Here is a 22,483-nt window from a genome sequence, read left to right as displayed (position 1 = left end):
TAAACATTTACTGTGTTGAGAGAAATGCTTTTGGAACACACACCTGAATTTATAACAAAATTCATTCTGTATTTGTGCCATGTGGAAAGGAGGCACATCTGGGAGTGGGTGGGAGAATGTGAAAAGAAGCTTTTCCAATTGCTTAAAAAGGAGTTTGAAGTTTATTTTTTGAGTGAAGTGGTTAGTTTAGGAGGGAGCTCAGCAAGTTCTGAGCTAGACAGGTTTTCCCATTGGTTTACTGAAGCTGAAAGAGACACTGATTTATAGGAAACGTGTCTTGCAAGTTCCAGTTCTTGGCTTTCCCTAGGTACAAGTGTCATAACATGCACTTCTTACTAAATAAGACCACCATCTGCAAACATCCCCCTGTGGAATTCCTTAGGCATCCTACAGAAAAATGTACTTTTGTATACATCTTCCTTTAAAATAAAGCTTTATCTCCAGAAGCATCACTTAATCACTTTGGTAAAAACCTTCCTGTTCTTTGGAAAATTCAGGAAATAGAAAACAAAAATCTGAATAAGCGATAACCTGCTGAGCCACTTACGTTCCCTGTTGTAAATGAAGCTCTAACTTTGTTTTTTATCTCCAACAGACAAACAACAGAAAGGTGAATTTGCCTTAGAGGGCTACACCATCAGAATGAATAATAGCCTTCGGAAGGATGCAAAGAAAGATTGCTGTTTTGAAATCTCTGCTCCTGATAAGCGCATTTATCAGGTTGGACTTTTTATGTTGACTTGAAATTAAATTGATAAAGCCGTTACAATTCCAGTTACTGAATTAACATTTCAGTAAAACAACTTTCACTGACATCTTAATGAAAAAAGGCAACCTTCGCTTGCTTAATTGTATATTCATATATTAGGAAAAAAAAAAGTCTGATTTAAAATATGTATGTATGTGTTCAAATATTATCTTTTTGGACAAGAGCAAGGAAATCTATCATCTTTATCTATTGGTCATTTCAATGTTAGTGTTTTAATATCTATTGTATAGTATGTCTGCATGATTTCTTGCATGAATTAAATAGTAAAAAAAAGTTAAAATATATATCAGTGATACATACATATTGTATTGGTCATGGCTTTGCAAGGAAAATCTACGTAAAGGCGCATATCAGCTGTGCAATTTGGAGATCTATCTGCTAGACATCAATATGGAATGTAAGTTTAATAAGTTTTAAATATCTGAGATTGCAGTTGAAAGCCAGTTAATTAAGCTGTCAGGTAGTGTGTTGGAGTCTGACAAGAACATTTTTAAGAAAACTGTACCCAGCAGTCTAAAGAAATTCATGGGTGTCTTCTAATTGTCAAGGGCAAATTTTGTTCATCAGTTCTGGCTTTGACATTGATGAAGAGAAGCAGCTTTTTTTCTGCACAGCTGCCAGCTGCTGATCAGAGTTTCAAATCCATCATCCTCTCCTTCAATTACGTAAATTTGTCAAAATTAGCTGTACATTATAAGAAGCATCCTTGCAAGAAAAGTACCAGAAGACATGAAAAGAATTACTAATGGTTTCTTGAGGAAGTGACGAGAATGTTACGGTCCCTCTTTTTTATTCCTAATGAAATTGTAGTTGTGTTTTTGTCATTACTGCTAGTACTTATTAATAAATGTTGAATAGTTTACAGCTGCCACTCCTAAAGAAGCAGAGGAATGGGTACAGCAAGTCAAATTTGTAATTCAAGGTAAGCTGGCTGTTAGAGCAGTAGCCTTTATTGACAATACTGATTAGTGATGGTAGGTCTGTCTGTTAGCATCGTTTGTATATGTAGTATGCCCACTTGTCCAAGTTTTGAATAGCAAGTCCTAGTTTTAAATCATGTTGTAGCTTTTATATGACTTCTCTCCTTTTGCAAGATTTTTGCTTTTCTCCGAGAATACTATCTAGGTTGAAAACTCTCCCTTATGAACATTATAAGAAAATAAGCAGAATATACTGTAAGGACCAGGTCATAGAAGAATTGTGTTTTCATTTTGCATAAATTTCTGCTTGGTCATTCTTTCCTAGTAAGTGTTAACTTTTTAAACTGCTGTTAAATAGATATGGAATCTAATGCTATTCCTGAGGAGGATGAAGAGGAATATGATGATGTTGGACAAGTGAGCAGTGAACCAATAGATGATAGCATTTATGAAGAAGTTAAAGGTATTGAAATTTTTTCTTTGTGACTTGTGATCATTTTGTCTTCTCTACTTCTAGTTTGATAACTCTGAGCGGCTAAAAGTAAGTGAGTAAAGTAACCCTGTGTATAAGATACTTTCAGATTTCAAGTTTTGCTATGACATTAGAAAAAGAACGTGTCTTCAACCAGGTCTGAGTAAGAACAGTTCAGTTTTCTTTAGCAGGGACATCAAAATAGTGCAGAATGTGTAAAAGTGGTCTCAGGGGACTTTCGGCTCATTAACATTCTCTGGTATGTGGGTTTTTTAATTAAAAAATTGACTTGCCTTACAGCTTTTTCCACCAACTTGCCCATCATTTTTTTCCTGTATTCATTTTCGCATTTGTATTAAACAAAAGTTTGCTATCACTCCATATGTTATCAGCTGCCGCCTAATACATGATATTATAATCCTGCAAGAAAGCAATGTGTTGGTTTGAAAGGGCTCTGGAGGTGAACTGTGAATAAAGTAACAGAAGTATTGACGTTGTTTTGTTTCATATCTTCCAGCATGACTATGATTCTACAGAAATTTTTTACTGTGGACTTTCTGATGTGGTCAAATGATTATGCCTCTAGGTGTCCGAGTGTATCTATCAGATGGCAAAACAAAAGAAAAAGAGCTTGTCAAAAGCTCTTGGAGTTGATTAGAAGCATTCAGCTATTAGGAGAAAGGTGGTCGTTCTTGATGGTATTTTAAGAAGCTATGAAAAAATGAAATTTTCAGTTACCACTAGTAAGCAATTGATATTTTAAAGTAATATGACAATTAATAATCACTTTGTATGAAATAATATTCTGCAACTCTTGCTGTTTGGGTTAGGGTAAAGTAAGCAGATCTGGAGCAGTAACACATACAACATTGGTAGAGGGCCAGTAGTTAATATATGCTTTGAATTCTTTGAGCTCTGTCTTCAGACAATTGCTGCTTGATATGATTCTGCAAGAATTTAGAGTATTTTCACTTATACCCCATTTTTATGTCAGTTTTCCAGGAACTGTTTTCTCCTAATGTGGCTAATAAATCTGAAATGTACAGAACAGCTGTCACAAAGAAAGGATAGCTCTTCTGTTATTCAAGAAATCTAGTTTCAGTTTTTAGTTAAATGAATTTCTTCTCCATGATCATGGAGTGATGCTTCATTTTCATGTCATTGAGTAGGGATTATCTTTCTCTCATGCTTTCTCCATCTTGTCAATTTGAATTGTAAACTTCTCAGGAAGGACCATCTTACCGTGTACAGTGGAGTTCTTAGTTTTGGCTGTGATGTGTTGGCATAACTAGGTAAAAGTAAAAATATAAGTTTGCAACAGATTTTTAGGTGATTAAAGCATCATTTTCTCTTCCATAAATGTGCTTTAATAGGCATTTGCTTAAACAGAACTAAAAACTTACGGCTCTGATGCCTTAGAGCAGTCCTCCTCTTAATCTGTAGCGCATTGAAGAGTTTTAGATGAAATGCTATTTGACAAACCTCACAGGAGTAGGACTTATTTGGTTCTTGTAGAGCTATTCATCTAAACTTGATGGTAAAAAAGCATACTCCAGTTTGGTCTCATCTGCCTTAATTAGGCCTGATTGGTTGCATTTAATTCCAGTTGGCTATCCTTTCTATTTTTCCAGGTAAGTGAATTCCTTTTTCTTCCTTTCATGGTCATAGGGTGGAGCATCATTATCCTTGCTGTTACCTGACTTAATAATACAGAACAAATAAGGAATTCTAAACGCCTGTTAAGAGAACAGAAAAAAAGGAATTATTTGTACAGCTGCAAAGCTATGCTAAACTCTGGAGTACAGAAGGCAAATATGCTAGATCCCTGTGAAGACGGAGAAGAAATTAATCTTCACTTTGTTTTTATCCTCAAAACATCTTCATATTAGAGGCTTCTGATCCTCTGTGATCCACTAGCTTTATAAATATTGAATTTCAGGTACATGGCTCATTGTACCTTGTTATTATTTATTTGGCTATAATTTGCAATTTCTGAAGTAAGTAAAAGTTTGCATTTCTGTGGTTCTCCAGCGTTTTTTGCATCAGCATTTCAGAAGCAAGTTGAGCTAGCGTATGGATGCAGTCCACTTAGTAATATTTGGTTTGGTATTTGAATAAAGAGTGTTTGGGTGAAAAAAAAAAAAAAGGAAATTTTTGCACAGTTTTGAAAATTGGGAATTTTCAAGAAATGTTGCAGTAATCAGGACTGACTGATGTTGTATTCTCTAGCTATCTCATTGCTTAGCTATTTTCTTTTTTCCCCGCTTGTGGCAGGAGACAGTATAGGTGAATTTTCCAGGCAGGAGCTGGATAGCTTCAAACCAGCATCCAGAATGATAACAGTCTATTAGCCTATTAAAAGCACGGATTTCAGTGGCATTCAATTAATACTGTCTGCTGCCAGGAGGAGTGGGTTGACAGTTGGAAGGGGCACAAAGAGAGGTGGGAAAATTAAACTTTTGTCACTTTCTTCTTTAATAGCATGTACAAATTTGGGTTTACCATAGAAGTGTAACTTTCCTGGTACTTAGTATTAGTCAGTGTTCTACTGTGGTTATTTGGGTAGTCTCAAAAATGTCAGAACTGATAAAGATTTCCCAGCTTGTAGAACCTTCCTTTCAAGGTTCTTCAGGAAGAAGCTTTATCCTGTCTTCAAAAAACTAAGCTTTTTTTTTTTTTTTTTTTTTTAAAAAATAAAAACACAGAGGAAAACTTGGTGAAGCAAAATTAAAAATATTGTCAATAAAGGCCCATTTTTGCTTAATTAGCTAATTATTTTCTACTTTAGTACACTCTATATAATTTTGCAGTCCACAGCTGGATATTATAAGCTGTAACATAAAATAACTTCTAAAACTGTAATATTAAATAACTGTCTATGTGTGTGTGTGTAGAGCTACCTAGTTGCATACGGTTTCTAGCCTAGTGGTATTTTAACAATGGAGTTGTCCTTGTCAGAAGAGAGGATACTTGCTGGCTTTAAAGATGTTGTCATCTGTTACAGCCTTTGAAGGCTAAATCTTTTTATTAATTCCAGGTTTCAGTGACATAATTTTTAAGGGCTTTCGGTATTGTCTTCTGTGGTTTCATATCTGTACGGAGCACATACCCAAAACTGCAGTGCTAACTACTGCCTGCCACCTTGATGCTTTCTACAACCTCAACTCAGTTTGTGTACTGTCTACCACACTCTTGCACAATAGGAGAAGAGGTGTTAATCTAAACTAGCATACTTATCTTAATTTTTAGTCTTATGTTGTCTTTTTTCTTCTGTTCTCTTTCTGCTCACAAACTGGCATTATAGCATTAGTTTCCACGGTGTACAGTATAGTTTCCATTAAAGTGATTCTAAAGATAAGGTTTAATTCTTACTTTGGTGGTGCTTATTTGGTGCATGGAGATAAAAAGCTGCCCTTACAGAATAGGTAAGGTTGGAAATACTGAAGCAATGTGATGTGACACAAGGCTGGCATTATTTGCTTTGTGCCATCTCTTCTCAGCCTGTCCATAATGCGGAGAACTTTGGGGTGAGAGGGGTGAAATTCAGTGCTGCGGTGATCTCTAGTCGGGGAGCTGCTGTGGAGAACTAATCCAGCCAATACAACTTTCATTAGTTCTTAGTTTGCTGTAAACTGAGTTTGAGGATTGATTCAATCTCTGGTTGGGCCAAGGATCATGGGAATGGAAAGTTTTTGCTTTTGTCTTTTGATTCCTGCTAGCAGTCCTCTGCCAAACAGTTTGGTCAAGCCCAGGTATTTGGCCAGTAATTCTGATTGGCAGTGTAGTTGGAAGCTTAGCTAGGGAAACTCTGTGACTAAGGCAAAGCTCAGGGAAAGGTAAGAAATGTCTTAAGTTTTATGCAATAGGAATTGTGCTACGCAAAGAAACACTTCTTAATTTGTTTAAACAAAGTCTTTTAAATAGTTTTAAAATATTGATGTTGTCTCAGGACTTATTTCTGACATTGTGTATGAAGCTAGGGAATGATCATCCTGTCTCTATCTTACTGTTGTCTCTTTAAGCAGCTTTGTTGCTTTAATTTTTTCTAACAGTTAACCTCTGCAGTTAAGCAGCATAATTTAATACCATCCTCATCCTCTCTTGTTGCTGGATTGCTTGAGCTTTGAAGAAGCAAATTGTTTTTATGAAGTTGTACTCTTTTCTTGATCATGGAGTGAGGGGAAAAAAGAATGTGATCTCTGATTTACCTGTTCTTGGGAAGAAGGAAGTAATGATTATGTAGTGGAGTTTGAGTGTAAGTTGCATCTGTCACTTGTGGACACCAACTCATAGCAAATATTTGTGTTCTCAAAATGTGGTGTCAGATGTATTGGCGCTTTGGCACTAGAAGGGAAGATTTCACAGCACTGTGTTAATGAAAATGCCTTTTCAGGAGACCTTTGCTTATTTTAGAGTTTTCAATGTATCACAGTCTGGGTCTGTGGGCCCAACATAGTGTTTGGTGTCAAGCAGTCCCAGTTGTGGATTACAGCTGTATAATCAATTCCTAAAACCAATAAGCTAAAATGAAGAAGCTGTTAATTGGTTGTTGTAAACCAGAGCAGTAGGTTTAAGTCGGCAGAGACACAGGTGATTATGAGATGTTACCTGTGATCATCAAGTTAAGCTGTTAAGTCAGTATATTACATATGTTGGTATATTGTCCAAATTCCTCCCAGCATTTGTTTTTTTGCCTCAAGTAGTTAGGGAATTCTTTACTTGTCCACAGAAGTTGTATATAATGCTGATGTACTATCAATTTTTTAATTTTATTTTTTCCACATAAAGAATTCTAAATGCTTTTAATCAGTAAATGAAGTGACTTCAAAGTATAAAGTGTAAGTAGTATGTGGAGTATTTGAAGCTGAAAAGACCGGATGTAAGGTCAGCACTTTTGAGGATTGTACTAAAGAGGAGTTTCCAAATTAATGGCTGCAAGTGTTTTGAATAATTTCCACTGAAACATCTTTCAGATTCAAGAACACAGCAAGGGATTTTTTCCTTTTAAAGCAGTGAGGATAGGTCATTTTTCAAAACCATTTTTTCAAAGATTGAATCTCAATGTCGTTAAGAAATATTTTTCACTTGTTTAGCTGTTGCATTATATTTATATATGGAGTATTTTTGCCTATAAAATCTTGCTGATAGGTGGAGTACCAGAATAAGAAGGGGCTTACTCTGTTATAAATCAAAAGTGATTAAAATAATACAAGAGCAGTGAAAAGCAGATGTAAACTACCTTTTGGCGTCAGGGAACAGTAAAGATTTTTTTTTTTTCTGTCCAAGATGTGTGGTTTTGTTGTCGTGATCACTGGGCTTTGGGGTCTACTAAGTGTCTTTGATTATATGCCAGATGTGGGAATAATTGGAAAACAACCTTTTTCAACTTGCTGAATCCCAACTGCTATGATGAAATGGAGCTGTGTCTGAATTCTCTGTCACTCTGGGTTTTGAGGCAGTATGTTTATGGGATTTATAAATACCTTCGAGTGTCCTTCAGCTAGTACAAAATGCTCATGAGACATGAGTTACGAATCCAGACAACTTTTTGTATTTAAAGACATTGCATCCAGAAGGTGGTTAGGAACTTGATACCTGGACCTCAGCTTTTGTTTGCCACAAGAGCTTGGGCTTTATCTTCAATTAATATAATCCTACATCTAAAGAAGGAACTTTTCCTTTCTATTGATGTTAGGTGTCAGTGATGGAAGAGGAGGTAAGACAATCTGGTGCAGCTGAAAAGAATGAGATGTCTATTGAGTGGGAAGTGGCAAGTCTCTGGGAGGAAAAATAAGGTTCACAGGCTCTTCTGTGTTTCTTGTAAAGTGAATATGAAGCGGTGGTCTGTGAGCAATAGGTGGCCCATAGCTGTCAAGAAGCCTACTGTCTGTGATGCAATTCAACCCCTGCTCCCCCATCACACATGTGTTCACAAACGTGCAAGTGAGGAGGCCAATAAAAGTGGAATAATAACTGAATATTCATATTTAGTTGCATTTGCATGTGAGGGGCTTATTCACTGATTGGACTTGGGGGGTGGGGTTGTCTACTGAGAAATACTCTTAGAAAAGAATATTCTTTATTTAGTAATATACATCTGCTGCAGAAAACTTGGTCAGCTGTGAAATTCAAAGCAGTTAATTACACTATCTACAGTAAATGGAAAATGTGTGCTGTTAAGCTTAGGTATTTAGTCTCTTCTCTTTGAACTGCATGCAAGACTTCATAGTTTTCAGATGTTTCAGACTTCATAGGTTTCAGAGTTTACAAGTGGAGAAAACAGAAATGACGTGCTTGAAGTTGTGGTCAACTGTTACAACAAATTGAAGAAGTTCAAGTTGGAAAGGCTGTGTTTATCAAAGTCTTGGGTTAGCAAAGCCTGAATTTTATTTCTGTATTTCAGAGATTTAAAAAACAAAACAAAACAAAAAAACAACAAAAAAAACCCAAACAAACAAAAAAAACCCCTAAAGCCCAGACAACTCCCACCCCTAGTAAACCAGGAATAGATTGTTAAATCTGTATTGTCTATTGGCATTTTGAATCTTATTTACTTCTAATTACAGGACATAACTAAGAAAATCTAAAAGGAAGTGTTTTTAATCGTGTGTTTTTATGTTTAAAGAACTCTTTCAAAAACTAATTAGCACACAACTCATTGAAAGAAATTTACTTACTGAAATAAGGTATTTTATTGCAAGTACTGATCAATCAATTTTGTACTATTTTCTGTGCACGAGCGCTAAACAACATTTGGTACTATTGATTTGTAAAACCAATCTGATGTGAACAGTTTGTGACAGAAGTTGTTTATCATTAGGAGATAGAATCCTGTCTCAGAAAAGCTTGTCATCCTGCTGAGGCAAAATCACAAACTAATTTTACTTGCATCATAGCTTTTTCAATGTTGACTCTGTTTCTGACAGCTGGCTTCACGTTAGATGTGAACAAAGCTTTGTTTATGCATGCGTGTCTTCAATGGGTTATGGACCCAAAGTTCATTCTTTTGAAAGCGAAGTAGTTTTCTTTGGTAGCACTGTTTTTATCTAATTAAGAAGCAGTGCAATAATTCTAAGGCAAAGCATTCAGAAGAAATGCCTTTGTATGTGAGATAGTTAACCATAAATCTGAAGAATTGCTGTAGTTTAGCAAGTTCAAAGCAAAATGTCAATTGTGTTATGTATATTTATGAAAATAGAAATGTTGGGCTTGCTTGGGTATAACTGTGATGAATACTATATAGATAGATCAAGGAACCTTTACTCTTCGAGTTTGTGACGAATGACTGCATATCAGGCTATTGAAACCATTAGGTAGAGTTTTTTTGAGAAACAAGAGCAACCAGAGGTTATATGGTGCCTCAGGCTATCGCTTCTCAACTTTTCTGGTTTCCACAAGGTAGCTATTAAAGAACCATAATTTATACAACTGGGTTCTCAAATAAGACCCAGCAAGGTGGGCTTTAAAGGCTGAATTAATCACTCTGTTAGTGTAGATACAAATTCCTTATTTGAATTTTTCAGCCTTAAGAAGGGAATCGGCATAAATCCTTTGTATATGTCTTTTCCTCTGTGTGCTTTTTCTCCTGGTCAGTTTGCTTCCCACTGTCCTCCAAATGGAGATATTAGCCAAACAAAATACTACTAATTAACCAGAGCTTCGTTAATTTCGCTGGCCATATGCACATGTACCTGATTTTCTTGTGTGTTATAGTGTACTGTGTTTGCGATGGGTATCATGCTTAGTTCACACATATGCCACAAAGGCAACATAGGAAAAAGCTGCCTGTTTCCTTGGCTTGGCTGCTGCTCCCTAGGCTGGGTAGGAGTCTTTGAAAGAATCAGGTTGGTTGCTCCTAGGAAAGGAAGATGGTCAGCAAGGTACAGCTCCCAGACCACACAGTGGACAAGGCAGAGAGGGCAAGAGATGCAGCAGTCTGCTGTGCCCTCAAGTAGAGAGCGCATGTTCCAGGGGACATCAAGGTGTAGGTACACGGATATGCTTCAGCAGCAAAGGGAAGAATGTTTTCTTAAAAAGCCAGAAGAGACTGAGGGAAGTGTTTTGGCAAGTCAGTGAGATTTGGATTAGAGAGCAAGGTAGGAGGAAAACTTTCTTATCCAGAACAGGAATATCTGGCACGGGATATTGTTTCAGTCCTTTTTCTTCCACCTAAAAACTCTGAGTTTGTGTTCTAATGAAAACTAGTTTAAGATCTTGGAAACTTTCAGTATCCTTAAGGAATAGCATCCAGTACTTCCATCTTTGGTTTGTGGAAGGGTTTTGTCTTAGCAGGCTGTAACAATTATTCTGTCCTTGCATCTTGAAGGCAACAGTGAGTAAAACTGGGACTGAAGGAAGGAATCTCATTTTCAAAACAAAGCACTGTCTACAGAAAAGCCTGTGGATCCTGGAATGAGGGTTGTCCTTCCATTGTCCCAAAATATACTGACTGAATCTATACTTGCTTCCATACCTGTCTCAAATTTATTTCCTTAAGAAGTGAGGCATCTCCATTACTAAATGTTGAACGGTAGTTCAGATAATGCAATAAGCAAAAGTTCAAGATGGATGTGATCTTGTCACAATTTCCATACGGGTCATAAGAGCCAATTTCTGGTTAAACTGTGTAGCTCAGGCCTACAAATGGTGGCTCTTACAGTGCAACTGGGACTGTGTGGTGTCTCTGGCATGAGAGCTGGGTAATCCAAAGTACCGGCTGCGAGGGAATTCAAGTAGTCTGGGACTCTGGGGGCCCTGTGTTTTTTCTGAGATCCAGCTGTGCGCCAATCCCACAGTAACATGGTGAGCTGTCTGGGGAGCAGTTGTCATCTCCTGCTTATGGACTGTTTCCAGATCCCCGCTGTGCTACCTCATCTCCGTGAGGTGCACTGTGGTATGTGCCGTGTAGGTCTAGTAGATCTGACGTTCAGAGCTGCTGGTCCTACTCTGGACCTAACGTGTGAGAATGGTATGGTATTTGTAGAAATGAATTTGGGAATGTTACCCAAAATGTGGTATATGTAAACAGTGTGCATTGCAGCTATAATTTGTGGTTTATTTCTAATTTAACCTGATTTTGGTTTACTGATGAATCATAACAAGAGTATTTTTACAATTACTTTATTTAATCATTTAAGCTGGAGAAAGGATTTAGCGTAGTTGACATAACTTAATTTGATGGCATGGGCCATAAACAGTGAAAAGAGGCAGTAGAGTGGGTTTGTTACTTTTCATGAAAATAAGTGAAGGGTGAAAGCTGCGGAATTGTTGTGGTGTTTTTTTTTTTTTTTTGTCAATGTGCAGTTAATGATCAACACAGAATGCAAAAATGTCTTGGTAGAACATTTTTAAAGGAGTTATAAGAGAAGCATCTGGGAGCCAGACTTTTCTTGTGGAAACATGCCAACAACTGTATTTTGTTTCCTTTCACTAAAGTGAGCTATGCTGAAATGCCTTGTCTTCTGTCCCTTTTTTGAGTAAGTTCATTTCTGGAATCAGACTATAAATTTGAATACTTTAACCCTGCAGATTATTAAAGGATATTATGTGGTTTAAACAAGATGCTTTCTTTATGAATTCTGTGTATGTAAATATTATGTCAAGTCACATTTGTCACAATTAGGGATATGTAGTTTTCAGAAATGGCTTTTAAATTTAAATCTTGCTGCTGATCAACGACTATGGGAAACTTTACTTGACATTTACAGACTTTTTTTCTGTCTATCATGTAAATTTAAGCCTGAGAAATATAACCCCTACACACGGTTGTCAAATAACACTGTAGTACAGAGTTATACAGTATAGATTGGTTAACTGAATATTTGATTGCTAGATGTATTTACATAGAGAACTATTTATATTTTCTATGTAACTTTTAATAGCCACCACACTTATTTTAGCAAAACATCTTAATAATAAGGTTTATAAAATGTCATGTTGAACACTTAAACTATTTACATAACTAAGAGCTGTTACGGGTTGAGAGAACAAATAAATTTATTTTAGTTACAGTGAATTCACATAAATCTTTATTATGTTTATATATAAGAATGTACTTATATGCATGCCACATGTATTTGGGCAAGCAACCTCTAGCTCAAATTCCTGTGAACCTACAATACAACCATGGAATCAACTTCAAAATCACTTTTTTTTGTTTATTTTGTCCCTTTGAGCTACAAATTTGCATTCTGTCCAATAATTGCAAATACTTTTTTTGGGAGGGTGAGGGGGGACAGAGGAGGGAGCATTTTTTGTTAATCAGCTAAATAATTAGATGAGCATGTAGAAACATTAAACCCCAGGAGCTTTCCTTTACATTGTTAAGGCCTGTTAAGAGCAAGTATCTTAAAATATTTTATTCCTTCTTTAAACATTTAAGTATGGATTTAGGTAAGATGCCTGTTGCCTTGACTTTTGTATGCCAAATTTGAGGCTTTAGGAACATTTTTAGAAGTGGAACCAAAATTGAGCTTTATTGGAAGCTAACATGAAACTTTACCTTGAGAGATGTTTCTGTTCAGGTGTCAAAGTTGTTATCTAATCTCTTGATCAAAAAAATATAGGTAACATTTTTAAAAGTGTCTAATCAAACTTCAGAGTCCAGCTCCTTATAAATTCCTTAAGTCACTTATGAAATTTTTACCTTCTTTGATGGTCCATCAAATAATTTTTTGTTTTCTGAGTTTAATGTATTCTGACCAGTTCACTCAGCATAAAGGATTAGACCATTCTAAAAGACTTTATTTCAGGGATTTGTTTTCAGAAATCGTGACTTTAATTGTAAATGCAAAGCATCTGTGAATATAAAAATGGGAAAAGAATGAATGAGTTTCTGGAAGTGGATCTCTCTGTAATTTCTTTTATTCTTCATTGTAATTGTTGTGTGCATATCCACAATTGAACTTGCTTATGATGACCTTTATCTTTTCTCTTGAGAAGAATTACTATTATCAGGTCTTTCTTCATGAGGAAATAAAAAGGTCAGTGCAAAACCCATCCCTTATTTCTATGCAGTGCATATTGCACTTTGGCATATTTGTATTGAATTTTATTAATAATAATTAGATCGTTTTGTCGAAGAAATTTTAATATTCAAAAATTAGACACTCTAAATGGTCTTTCCTGGTATGTACTCCTGCTTTTCTTGCCTTTTTCTACCTCCTTTCCTCCCAAGCTTGCTATTGGTGTAACTAAGATTTTACATACTTGTATTCCTTCTAATCCTGTCAGACTACATATTTTTTCCCTCATTTAACCTTAAATTGACAAACTGTTAATTCTTTTATATCTATGTTTGTCTAAGAAAAAAAAAAAAGAGAATGTAGAGAATGTAAAGTTGTTGCATCTTTTTTTTTAATTGGAGATTTTAAATTATTTGTTGTTTGCTAGGAACTGCACAACTAAGTTGATTCAGCTGTCACTCAAAACATGACTGAAGATTGCTTATTTGCAAGGAAAGTTCCAAGCAGGCACTCCAAGCAGGAAGCTGAGTTAATAAAATCTTAATATATTCATAACTAAACCCAGGAATTGCCTATGTGGATTGTTCAGTTGTCCTAATGAATATATTCTGTTCTATTGTTCAGGTGATTGAGCATGTTTTTCCTCCCATTCTGATACTTTGCTTTTAAAGCCTGAAGGGCCTTGTGAAGCCCTGGAAACAGCAACTTTCATACAAACAACCTCTGTGTTTGGTAAATAAGCAAAATCTGTGAAGCAGATATTGTTTTTATATGAATTGGTTGTGACTATAGAATGGTGCAAAGGCAGGGAAGCAAGAGTACTGGGACACTTGGTACTGGGGAAAGGAAAGAAAGAGGAAAGGTGCTAACATATATTCAGATCTTAACAAGTGGGGAAGGTAAGTAGGGGAAAGCATGCTCCTACATTTCCTGAAAACTTGGTAAAATTATGCACAGTAGAGTGAGAAGATGATCCACTTTGCAACAACTGTGGGTTTGCCAACAATGTGCAATTTTCTGTCTTGTGTGCAAGTAACTGTTTTTCCTTCAAGGACAGAGATGTGTTATTTAATAATTTGATCTTCCTACTTCCTGCCTTAAAACATTATAAAAAATACTTTCTGCTAGAAAAATATCGCTTATTGTTTTCTAGTAAACTAGAGAGAACTTGTATATTATCTTTCTGTTTTTAAAAACATGTTGTTTTAATCCATTGCCTTAGCACAGTTCATGTGGATGAGTATGTGTGTGATAATATAGAAGAAATGCAGTGTCTTTTTCACAGATATATTTAGAAAGAGATTTTTTTTCTCACACAGTTCTCCAGACTTACTAATTTCTCTCTACTACTTCACTCAGCTATTATTCTTTGTAGCAATAGTTATGTGACCAAACAACATTCTTCTGCACAAGACTAAAGAATTGCATCCTTAAACTGTGCTTTGTATTTATCCCTAGTGGGACTGGGATTTTTTTTTTTTTGTTTACTTCACACTTTAGTTTAGCAAATACTGTTAACTCCAAAATGCTTCTGTTAGGAAGGGAATCTTACATCTGCTTTTTGGTTTTGATTAAGCCAAAGCATAACATATGTTTAGATTCACTGGGTGGTGTCACAGGAAGGTTGTTTTAAGGGAGATTTTTTTGTTTCTCCAGAAAATGGCTAATTGACATTCCAGGACTCCAATATCACTTCCTCTCTTTCTCGCCTCCTTTTCCGGCAGCATTGATCCTGAGTTAATTTGTAACAAAATCTACCAATCTTTTCTGTGAGGATGATGAGGTGACTTTTCCAAGATCTTCTCACAATAGGAGGCAGCACTTCACCTTTAGCTGAGATGGCTGGTTTGGTTATTCAGACTGCTTACACAATTGGGAGCAATGGTGGTGCACAGTAGCACCTTTTCAAGATACAAGGAGTGCAACTGAGGGGAAAAAAAGTGCAGGATTCCTCAAGGAATTCAGGAAACCTCACATCTGGAGACTTGGCAAGATCTGGAGAAAATGGAGTCATTTGAGCTAATCCTGTTCTATAAAGTCATTAGCTTCAGCTCTCTCATGCGTGAACTATTAAAATGCACGGACCCTTATAAACTGCTATAGTACGGAGTACCAAAAGAAGCCAAATGCTGTTTCCTAGGAACTTGATCTAACTTTCAGAGTTAGAGCAGGGTGTTAGACTAAGCAATTTCCACTGGTCCCTTCTGTCCCAAAGTATCTCATGATTCTAGCTTTTTCACTTTGTACAGCCAATGCTATTTATTCGAGGCCATTGGGAGGTCAGTACATTGTCAATAGTAGTAACAGACTTCTGTTACTGTCTACCGGTTGGGCAGAGTGGTGTGTGTACTCAACCTTACTTACTCTAGAATTCAGATAAGGGTTGTTTTCAAAGGGCTGATTAAAACTTGTGCAAAAAAGTGTTAGTTGGAGGTCCCATCCAGTTTAGTGGGTAGTGTATTTGAACGAAACCTTTTGCCTCCATCTTGGAATCAGGCTTGGATCACATGTGTTGGAAGGAATTGGGGATAGGAATTGGCATGGATTGTCCTCAACTAAAACTAAAGCATCTTGGTATGCATAATATTTTTGATTAAAATGTATTTTGTATTGTTCAAAACCTACAGATCTCTTTCTGTATTGCGGTAGCATACCATTCTGTGCTGTGTGTTTCTCATTGTGTTTCTGAGCACAGTGGTGACCATTTATTCAGTGCAGCTTCTGCTCATATTTTGATGTCACCTCATCTATAATCTCAGTGTTCAGCCTGTGTCCAAGTGACCCATTTCTGTCTCTGTTTCCTCTGCTTGTGTTGTGGAAACTTTTTTTTTTTTCCACTCAAGCTTGTCATGCAGGAATATAACTTCTCTGAGACATTGGGTGGTAACTAGCTGACCCATAGAAGTAGGAATAAAACAAGAATTGTGCTCTCTTCTGTCATGGTAAGAAATTCTTACGTTTATAATCTCTTCTCTAAATAGCAACCAGTTTGTTTCCCCACTTCTGTCACTGTCCTGGAGGATTTTCATCCCCAAACCATGCACCCTGGCACAGTCAGATGGAGCTTTAATAAAACGATAGTCTGTCTCCCCCTCTCTGCCACCCCCCATGGCTAGAGAACAGCACCTTCAGTAGCCTTCTCCAAGTGGTTTCATTTGTTTACAGAGTGCACTAGAGTGCTACTGGGAATGCAGGGTGAAATCTCAAGAAGTTGTGTGTAAATCTTCCAGTAATCTGCCATGTCCAGGAGGAACTAGGGGAAAGGGACAGATGTGTGGGAATATTGGAGGATAATGAAAGCTGGAGTTTTGCTGCTTGGAATTGGAGATTTCTCCCTACAGAATGGGTGGATCTGGAGTATAAAAGAAGACTTCAGAAAGGAAAATCCCTGCCATTATAAATAGACATACCAAAGCAAATAAGCCTAGGATCAAGCAACACATGGAGGATTTCTGGGCTATCAAGCTGCTTAGGCTAAAACCCCACAAAAGTTTGGGTGAAATGTATAGGTCTGTAAAGTCTGTACATAGTGAGAATATTGCAGAGGACCCCCTCCCCAAGGCTGGGGAGCACTGTCTTCAGGTAAGGCAGCTCACTGGCCCTACATAAAACAGGGTGTTCATTCTTATTACTTTGACTCCAGATGGTCTCTAGCCCTCACTACTAATGCTAGCAGAAGGTGTCAGTTTGGCCAAATTATAAAAATTATTTTGCTCTTAAGTTTTACATGTTTATTGCTCCTTTTTTGGAATTCTTAAATGTTTCTCTAAACAAATAATCTTGTTTGTAGAAAAGACGGTTTTTGCTCATTTTAAGAAAAATTACATAGCTGGATTGATTTATGTTTCTTATTAGAGTAATAACCCATCTGTTATGGGGTTAGGTCAGTTCATAAAACTGTAAATCTGGGCGAGAAAAGGTCTTGACTCTTTCCCATGGTAAGCATTTATTCATGTTTGCAAGTTCTTGTTTACATTTCTGCAGAGTCATTGTTTGGTAGCAAAAAAGCAGTGTGGAGGAGTAATACTTTTGGTGTTACCATGCCATTGTATCTCTTACTTTTTCTTGCACAAAGCAGTATTAGACCCATGACGTTCAGCGTCAATAGAGGTCTTCATGTACACACCTTTTTATTTGCATGCATGTGTCATCCCTGCTGAGTACAATAGTAAAGACACTATGGGTTTTTTTAATTGATTATTTAATAGTAACAGTTATTTTTGTGGGGGCCTGTCTTATAAGAGCTGTTTGTATGCTTATAACGTGACACCACGATGCGATTTAAAATGAAAATACATTAATATGCATTACAAGCGTGTGATTGCTTGTATCGTTATGAAATAGATGAAAAATCAGTTCACTACAGTAGATTTTATCTGAACTGATCAAAACATCTTCCAATGATTTTTCTAACAATATGTGATTGGAATAACAACTTCACATGTTGTAGAATTCCATGCTGCAGCCGAGAGGCATGTAAATACAAGCTGCTTATTTGCAAGAAGCTTCCAGATTTGCAATATGATTGCTATGGAAACCGCACAATGAAAACCTTATAACCATCTGTGTGGTTTGGTAGGTTTTGCTGCATAGCTGAGCTGTTTTTGTTTACTGTTATTAAAGTGTTGAATAGAATATATTAACCCACAAACTGGGATTATCCGGGGTATAAACTAGTAATGTGCAATGACAATGTGTCAGAGACTAGAATACAGTAGAATACCAATTAATAATGTCCTTAAATGAGTCTAATGTAAAAAGATGTTTAAGTAATGTGTTAGTAGAGGAAACTGCTAAGTTTATGCCTATTTATCATGAAGATACCACATTCCATTGAGGGAATGCACTGTTCAAGCCAAACTCTTACACATTTTGTACTCAAGTGGTCTGATTTTTTTTTTTTCCCCTCCCCCTTTAAGAAATAGAGGCTGGAAGAAAAAAAATTAATGGATTCATGTAAAAAACTCAACTAGTGTAAAATTCATGGTTCACTTTTAAAATTGTGTGGATGGTGGAATCATTTATGATTGGGTGATTATTTTTCTGGTTTTTATTCAGGCTACAAATTAAATAAATAAATTATTTTCAACAGCTTTCGTGGACTAACTGGAAAAACCCCTTACCAAATCCAGTTAGATCCTTGTTGTATTGTCAAAGATTGTTTGCTATTAGAGTCTCTGAGTACCAGCAGAGTATGCAACATAACTTGTATCTCAAGGGTTTTTTGGATCTACAGCTCTGGAAGAGTTCACTGGTTTGATTAGTCTTGAGTAGTCTCATGTTGACATAGTGAGAAGGAGGAGAAGAATATTTCCTCACTGCAATGGTAGTGATAGTGTTAAGAAGAGATACAGAGGAAACATACCAGATTGTTTTAAATGTCTGCATGACTCTTCTTACACAGTATCTTAATACAGAAGTACTTCTACTGTATTTTTTATTTTAGTTTTTCATCTTTTGACTCTCTTCCATGTTGCAACATGAACTTTAGTATCTGATTACATCTGTAATTCCTGGGGTAATTGAGGTTGCTGTGTTTAAAGAACATCTCACACATAGTTACTGCTTCAGGACCTAATACCAGAAAACACTGGGAAGAACCATAGGGGTTTTACCATATTTTTGCTTCTGGAATGCCTCTTCCAGCCTAATTGCCCCTAAAAGTTTGTCCTCTCTGTGACAGCTCTGTAGCGTAAAGCAAAGTGGGTTAAGTGGGGGTGGCTGGGATCTAAACCAGCATGCTAATATAGCCAGCCTTTGTTTGAATTTGGGACCTTTCAGTATTCAAAGTGCCTTGGTTCAGGCGTTTCCTCATCTTCAGATATGGATCTGGTGAACTTTTGTTTCTAGGAAATAGGTTTTTCAGGAAGGGGAGTGCATATATTCTAAATTTTTCCGTGAAACCACAATGCAAGCTACGTGTCTTCAACTGTACCTTACGACAAAATCTCTTCCAACCTCTGCTGTTTTACTTCAGTTGAAACACCCTCCGACGTCAGTCCCCAGTTTAAGCTACTCTGATGACCATGACAGTGATAGACTTAAAATCCACAGTACATTCAACACATCAGTTGATGTAGGTCCAAACATTCAGTAACATGTAATATCAACATTTATTTAATCAACGTATAATACTCTGTGTATTGGATGAAACTGGGTTGTTCTGGGAAAGGGCAGCAATCCTAGAAAATGTGACTGATGATGGGATAATACTGTCTGTGAGTGGTGTAATAGTGGTAAGGAAGCCACAGAATGACAGTGCCTCCTAGCGCTCCGAACAGCATGTAGGGATGTATTTTTGCCATTTATGCTCCAATTGTGAGTGCTTAAAATAAACAAATGAGTGTCCTTGGAAACATGCAACAAGTGTTATGCCAAATGAATGTGAATGTGGTAAATAGTTTAGAGTGTTTTGTGCTGTACCACAGTTTCAGATTTCACCCATTCTCTTGTTTTTTCCCTTGGCTTAAATAATAGTGTATATTCATCTCAACCAGATTTTTAGCTAGTCAAGTGTCAGAGAGCAAAAACTCTTGCTGGTTTAGTAGGGCAGAATTTCAAAGCTTTTATGGAGTGAATCTTATGATGTAATTGTAATGCTTGTAAGACTACGTATATAGGTTAGAAGCAATTATGCATACTCATTTCAACAGGTCTACTCTTGTGCTTTAAACATCTGCTCTACTGTTTGCAGGGACAGTCTTGTGGATAGATTAAATCTTTACAAGGCTAAAAATCCTTTGAACTGTTGATATAAAATTCACTCTTTGTCAAAGCAGATAGGCCATTACATAAAAGTTGCACTATAAGGTACATTTTAAAATCTTGAGTTATCTGTTGTTTGTCATTAATAAAATACCAAAATTAGCTGCGGAAATGTGTGCCTTGAAAAGAAGCAAGAATATCTGTATAAGATGTGATGAGTAGCAAAACGAAATGGTTTAAATGTATTAAAAGTCCAGTTCTTGTTTGAGAAGTAGGTTTATCAATATACTATTTCCTCATTCAGTACAGCAGCTTTGTCAGTTTTGATATACTGTAAAGGCCAAGATAGATCTTGTTTCTACTTCCTTATGAACCTAAAGAAAGAATGCAGCTAAAACCCCTCATAGTTTGTTCCCTTTTTTGCCTCATCAACAGAATTGTTGACTGTGAAATGTGAGGAGCAGATCTTATGTCCCCATATTGAGTGGAGTGTGGATTTACTTAAGTAAGGGTGTGGGCATGAGAGTTCCCAGTCTGTGCTGGACAAGGAGTATGGAGCACATCTTTTGAAATTGCCTGTGGGCATTTCAGAGTGTTCCAAGCCTGAAAAACATGCTTCAGAGCTGATTGCTTCCAGGCTTTCTCTTTTCTTGTCTCCTAAACTTGCCCTGAGTTATTTGATACAGTCTGGCTTGCATGGTCAGGTGCAGTAGGCAGGAGCACCGAATGCATGGCATTTGCAGTGGCTGTGTTCCTGTCACGCAGGTGTCCAGCTAGTGCGTCTGTATGACAGTGTTGAAGGTAGGATGTCCTCGGCCTTCTCTGCATACTTCTCTTAAGAACTTCTGAATCTTTGCATGGGCTGGGGATACTTTTTCAATCCTCAGTTTCCTTTTCTGTATCCTAGCAAGAAATGTACATAGCAGAATAGGACCCTCATTCTAATTGTCTCAGAAGGACTGAAAAACAGCAGAACTGCAGCTCTGTATTACCACATTCAGAGCAGAGTGAAAAGGGAAACAGATGTTCACAACTGAGACTTTGAAAGAAAGCTCTTGGAGTGTTTGGATGGGTGGGGGAAACCACAGAAATAACAATCTTCCAACTTCTGTACAAATGCAAAATAGTAAACAGGGCTTCCTATCTGGAAATGTAGAGTGTGTCTTTCAGACTGATGTGGGCTGTAATTCCTGTCAGCTCAGATGTCCCTTCAGAATTTCATTTGCAGTTATGTGTTTTGCAGAAGAACGTGTTCCTTCAAAGGCTGAAGTGCCAAGAAAACTGAGCCAGGAGAAAGTTACCACTGTTTCAGGTAATTAAAATCTTTCCTCTTTACTTTGTGTATGCACTTTCTTTTAACCTTTATTTTCTTGTCTCTTATCTTTGCTGTTTTAAAATAATGTTTTTATAGCTCTGTAAAGCTGTCTTTTTCACCTGGGTACTTGATGGCAGCAAAACTGCTTAGCACCACTTAGGATGCATGAAAACCACTTGAGAAGGATTTATAAAGTAAGCCAATTTATACAAGGTATTCCTTCCTGAATTACTTTGTAATGACTCAATTAGCTTTCATTTCTGCACAAAGGAGATTTAGTTGCATAAATTAGCTTATCATCATTGAGGAAGTGTCACTGCTAAAGGACAGTTTATAGATACAACATGCAGTTGCTGTCAAACCTATAAGAATGTAATATAGACATCTGTGTATACTTTGTGCTTGAGCAGAACAGACTTCTGCCATTCAGAGACTAACAGGGGACAACAAGTTGCCCAAGGGACTGGCAATGTAGACGTCTCTGAAAAGGTCAACTTGACACAGGCTCTGACAATCGACCCAAAGCTCTGTCTTCTTTGATAAAAATCAGATAAACTTAAGACCACTAATTGATCTGCAGCCTGTTTAAATGTTGGCCATGCATATCTTCATTGCATATGATTACCACAGAAAGCAAATGAATTGGGTAAGAAATGCCAGAGTCCAGTGACAGCAGCATAAAAATTGGAAAAGGACACAAATGCCCAGAAAGGCTGTGAAGGATATTCTCTCGGCTTTAGCTTGGCAAACTGCCCTTGTGCTAATTATCTCTGGGACTTGAAAAATAACTGCAAACACCATGTAAAGTCACATGGCCAGACAACTTTTCTTGACAGAAAGGTATTTCCAGTTATGCTTAAAAACAAGATGTATATGTGCTTCAAGGGCACAGACCTTTAGATAAACTATTGGTGATTTGACGCAGCAAGTAGAGAAGACTTGCTTCTTATCAGACCTTACACCTTTTTCAGATCTGCTGCATTGTAACTGTGACCTGCACTGACATGCAATCTGGCTCTCCTTCCCCACAATGTACATAATGCACATAATTCTTTCAGGGCTGTCAAGGAAAGGGTGGGCAAGAAGAGTTCCTTTAGGAAGTAGCTCTGCAGCGCTCTTCCTGTTGCAACATGTGGAGAGGAAACAGAGGCCTGATTTCCTGACCCATACAGGAAAGCAGGAACAGGTTGCTGTGAGGAGTTTTGGGTTGCTTTTCTTGGAAAGGAAACAAGAGACAAGTCATCAGATGCTGTTAGCATTGTGCTCTGCTAAAAACATGTGTAAAACAACATGACTCATTACAGCCTTAATATTTAGTACTCATTTAGACATTACCGT

General features: G+C 37.0%; 1 protein-coding gene across 1 annotated transcript in view; it reads left to right on the top strand.

Moving 5' to 3' along the window:
- The first annotated feature begins 604 nt into the window (after positions 1 to 604).
- SKAP2 (src kinase associated phosphoprotein 2) overlaps positions 605 to 22,483 on the top strand; it is a 38,021-nt gene continuing 16,142 nt past the window's right edge. The window contains exons 1-5 of the mRNA XM_086467884.1: positions 605 to 720; positions 1,628 to 1,691; positions 2,048 to 2,152; positions 2,296 to 2,304; positions 21,074 to 21,142. Coding sequence (XP_086324010.1) covers positions 643 to 720; positions 1,628 to 1,691; positions 2,048 to 2,152; positions 2,296 to 2,304; positions 21,074 to 21,142 — 325 coding nt within the window. The 5' untranslated portion in view covers positions 605 to 642. The remainder of the gene's footprint in view (positions 721 to 1,627; positions 1,692 to 2,047; positions 2,153 to 2,295; positions 2,305 to 21,073; positions 21,143 to 22,483) is intronic.

Source organism: Leptosomus discolor, chromosome 7 (assembly GCF_034619465.1).
Source record: "Leptosomus discolor isolate bLepDis1 chromosome 7, bLepDis1.hap2, whole genome shotgun sequence".
In the NCBI taxonomy this organism is placed as follows: domain Eukaryota; kingdom Metazoa; phylum Chordata; class Aves; order Leptosomiformes; family Leptosomidae; genus Leptosomus; species Leptosomus discolor.
The sequence above is the reverse complement of the archived record's forward strand: the minus strand, read 5'-3'. Positions and strand labels throughout refer to the sequence as shown.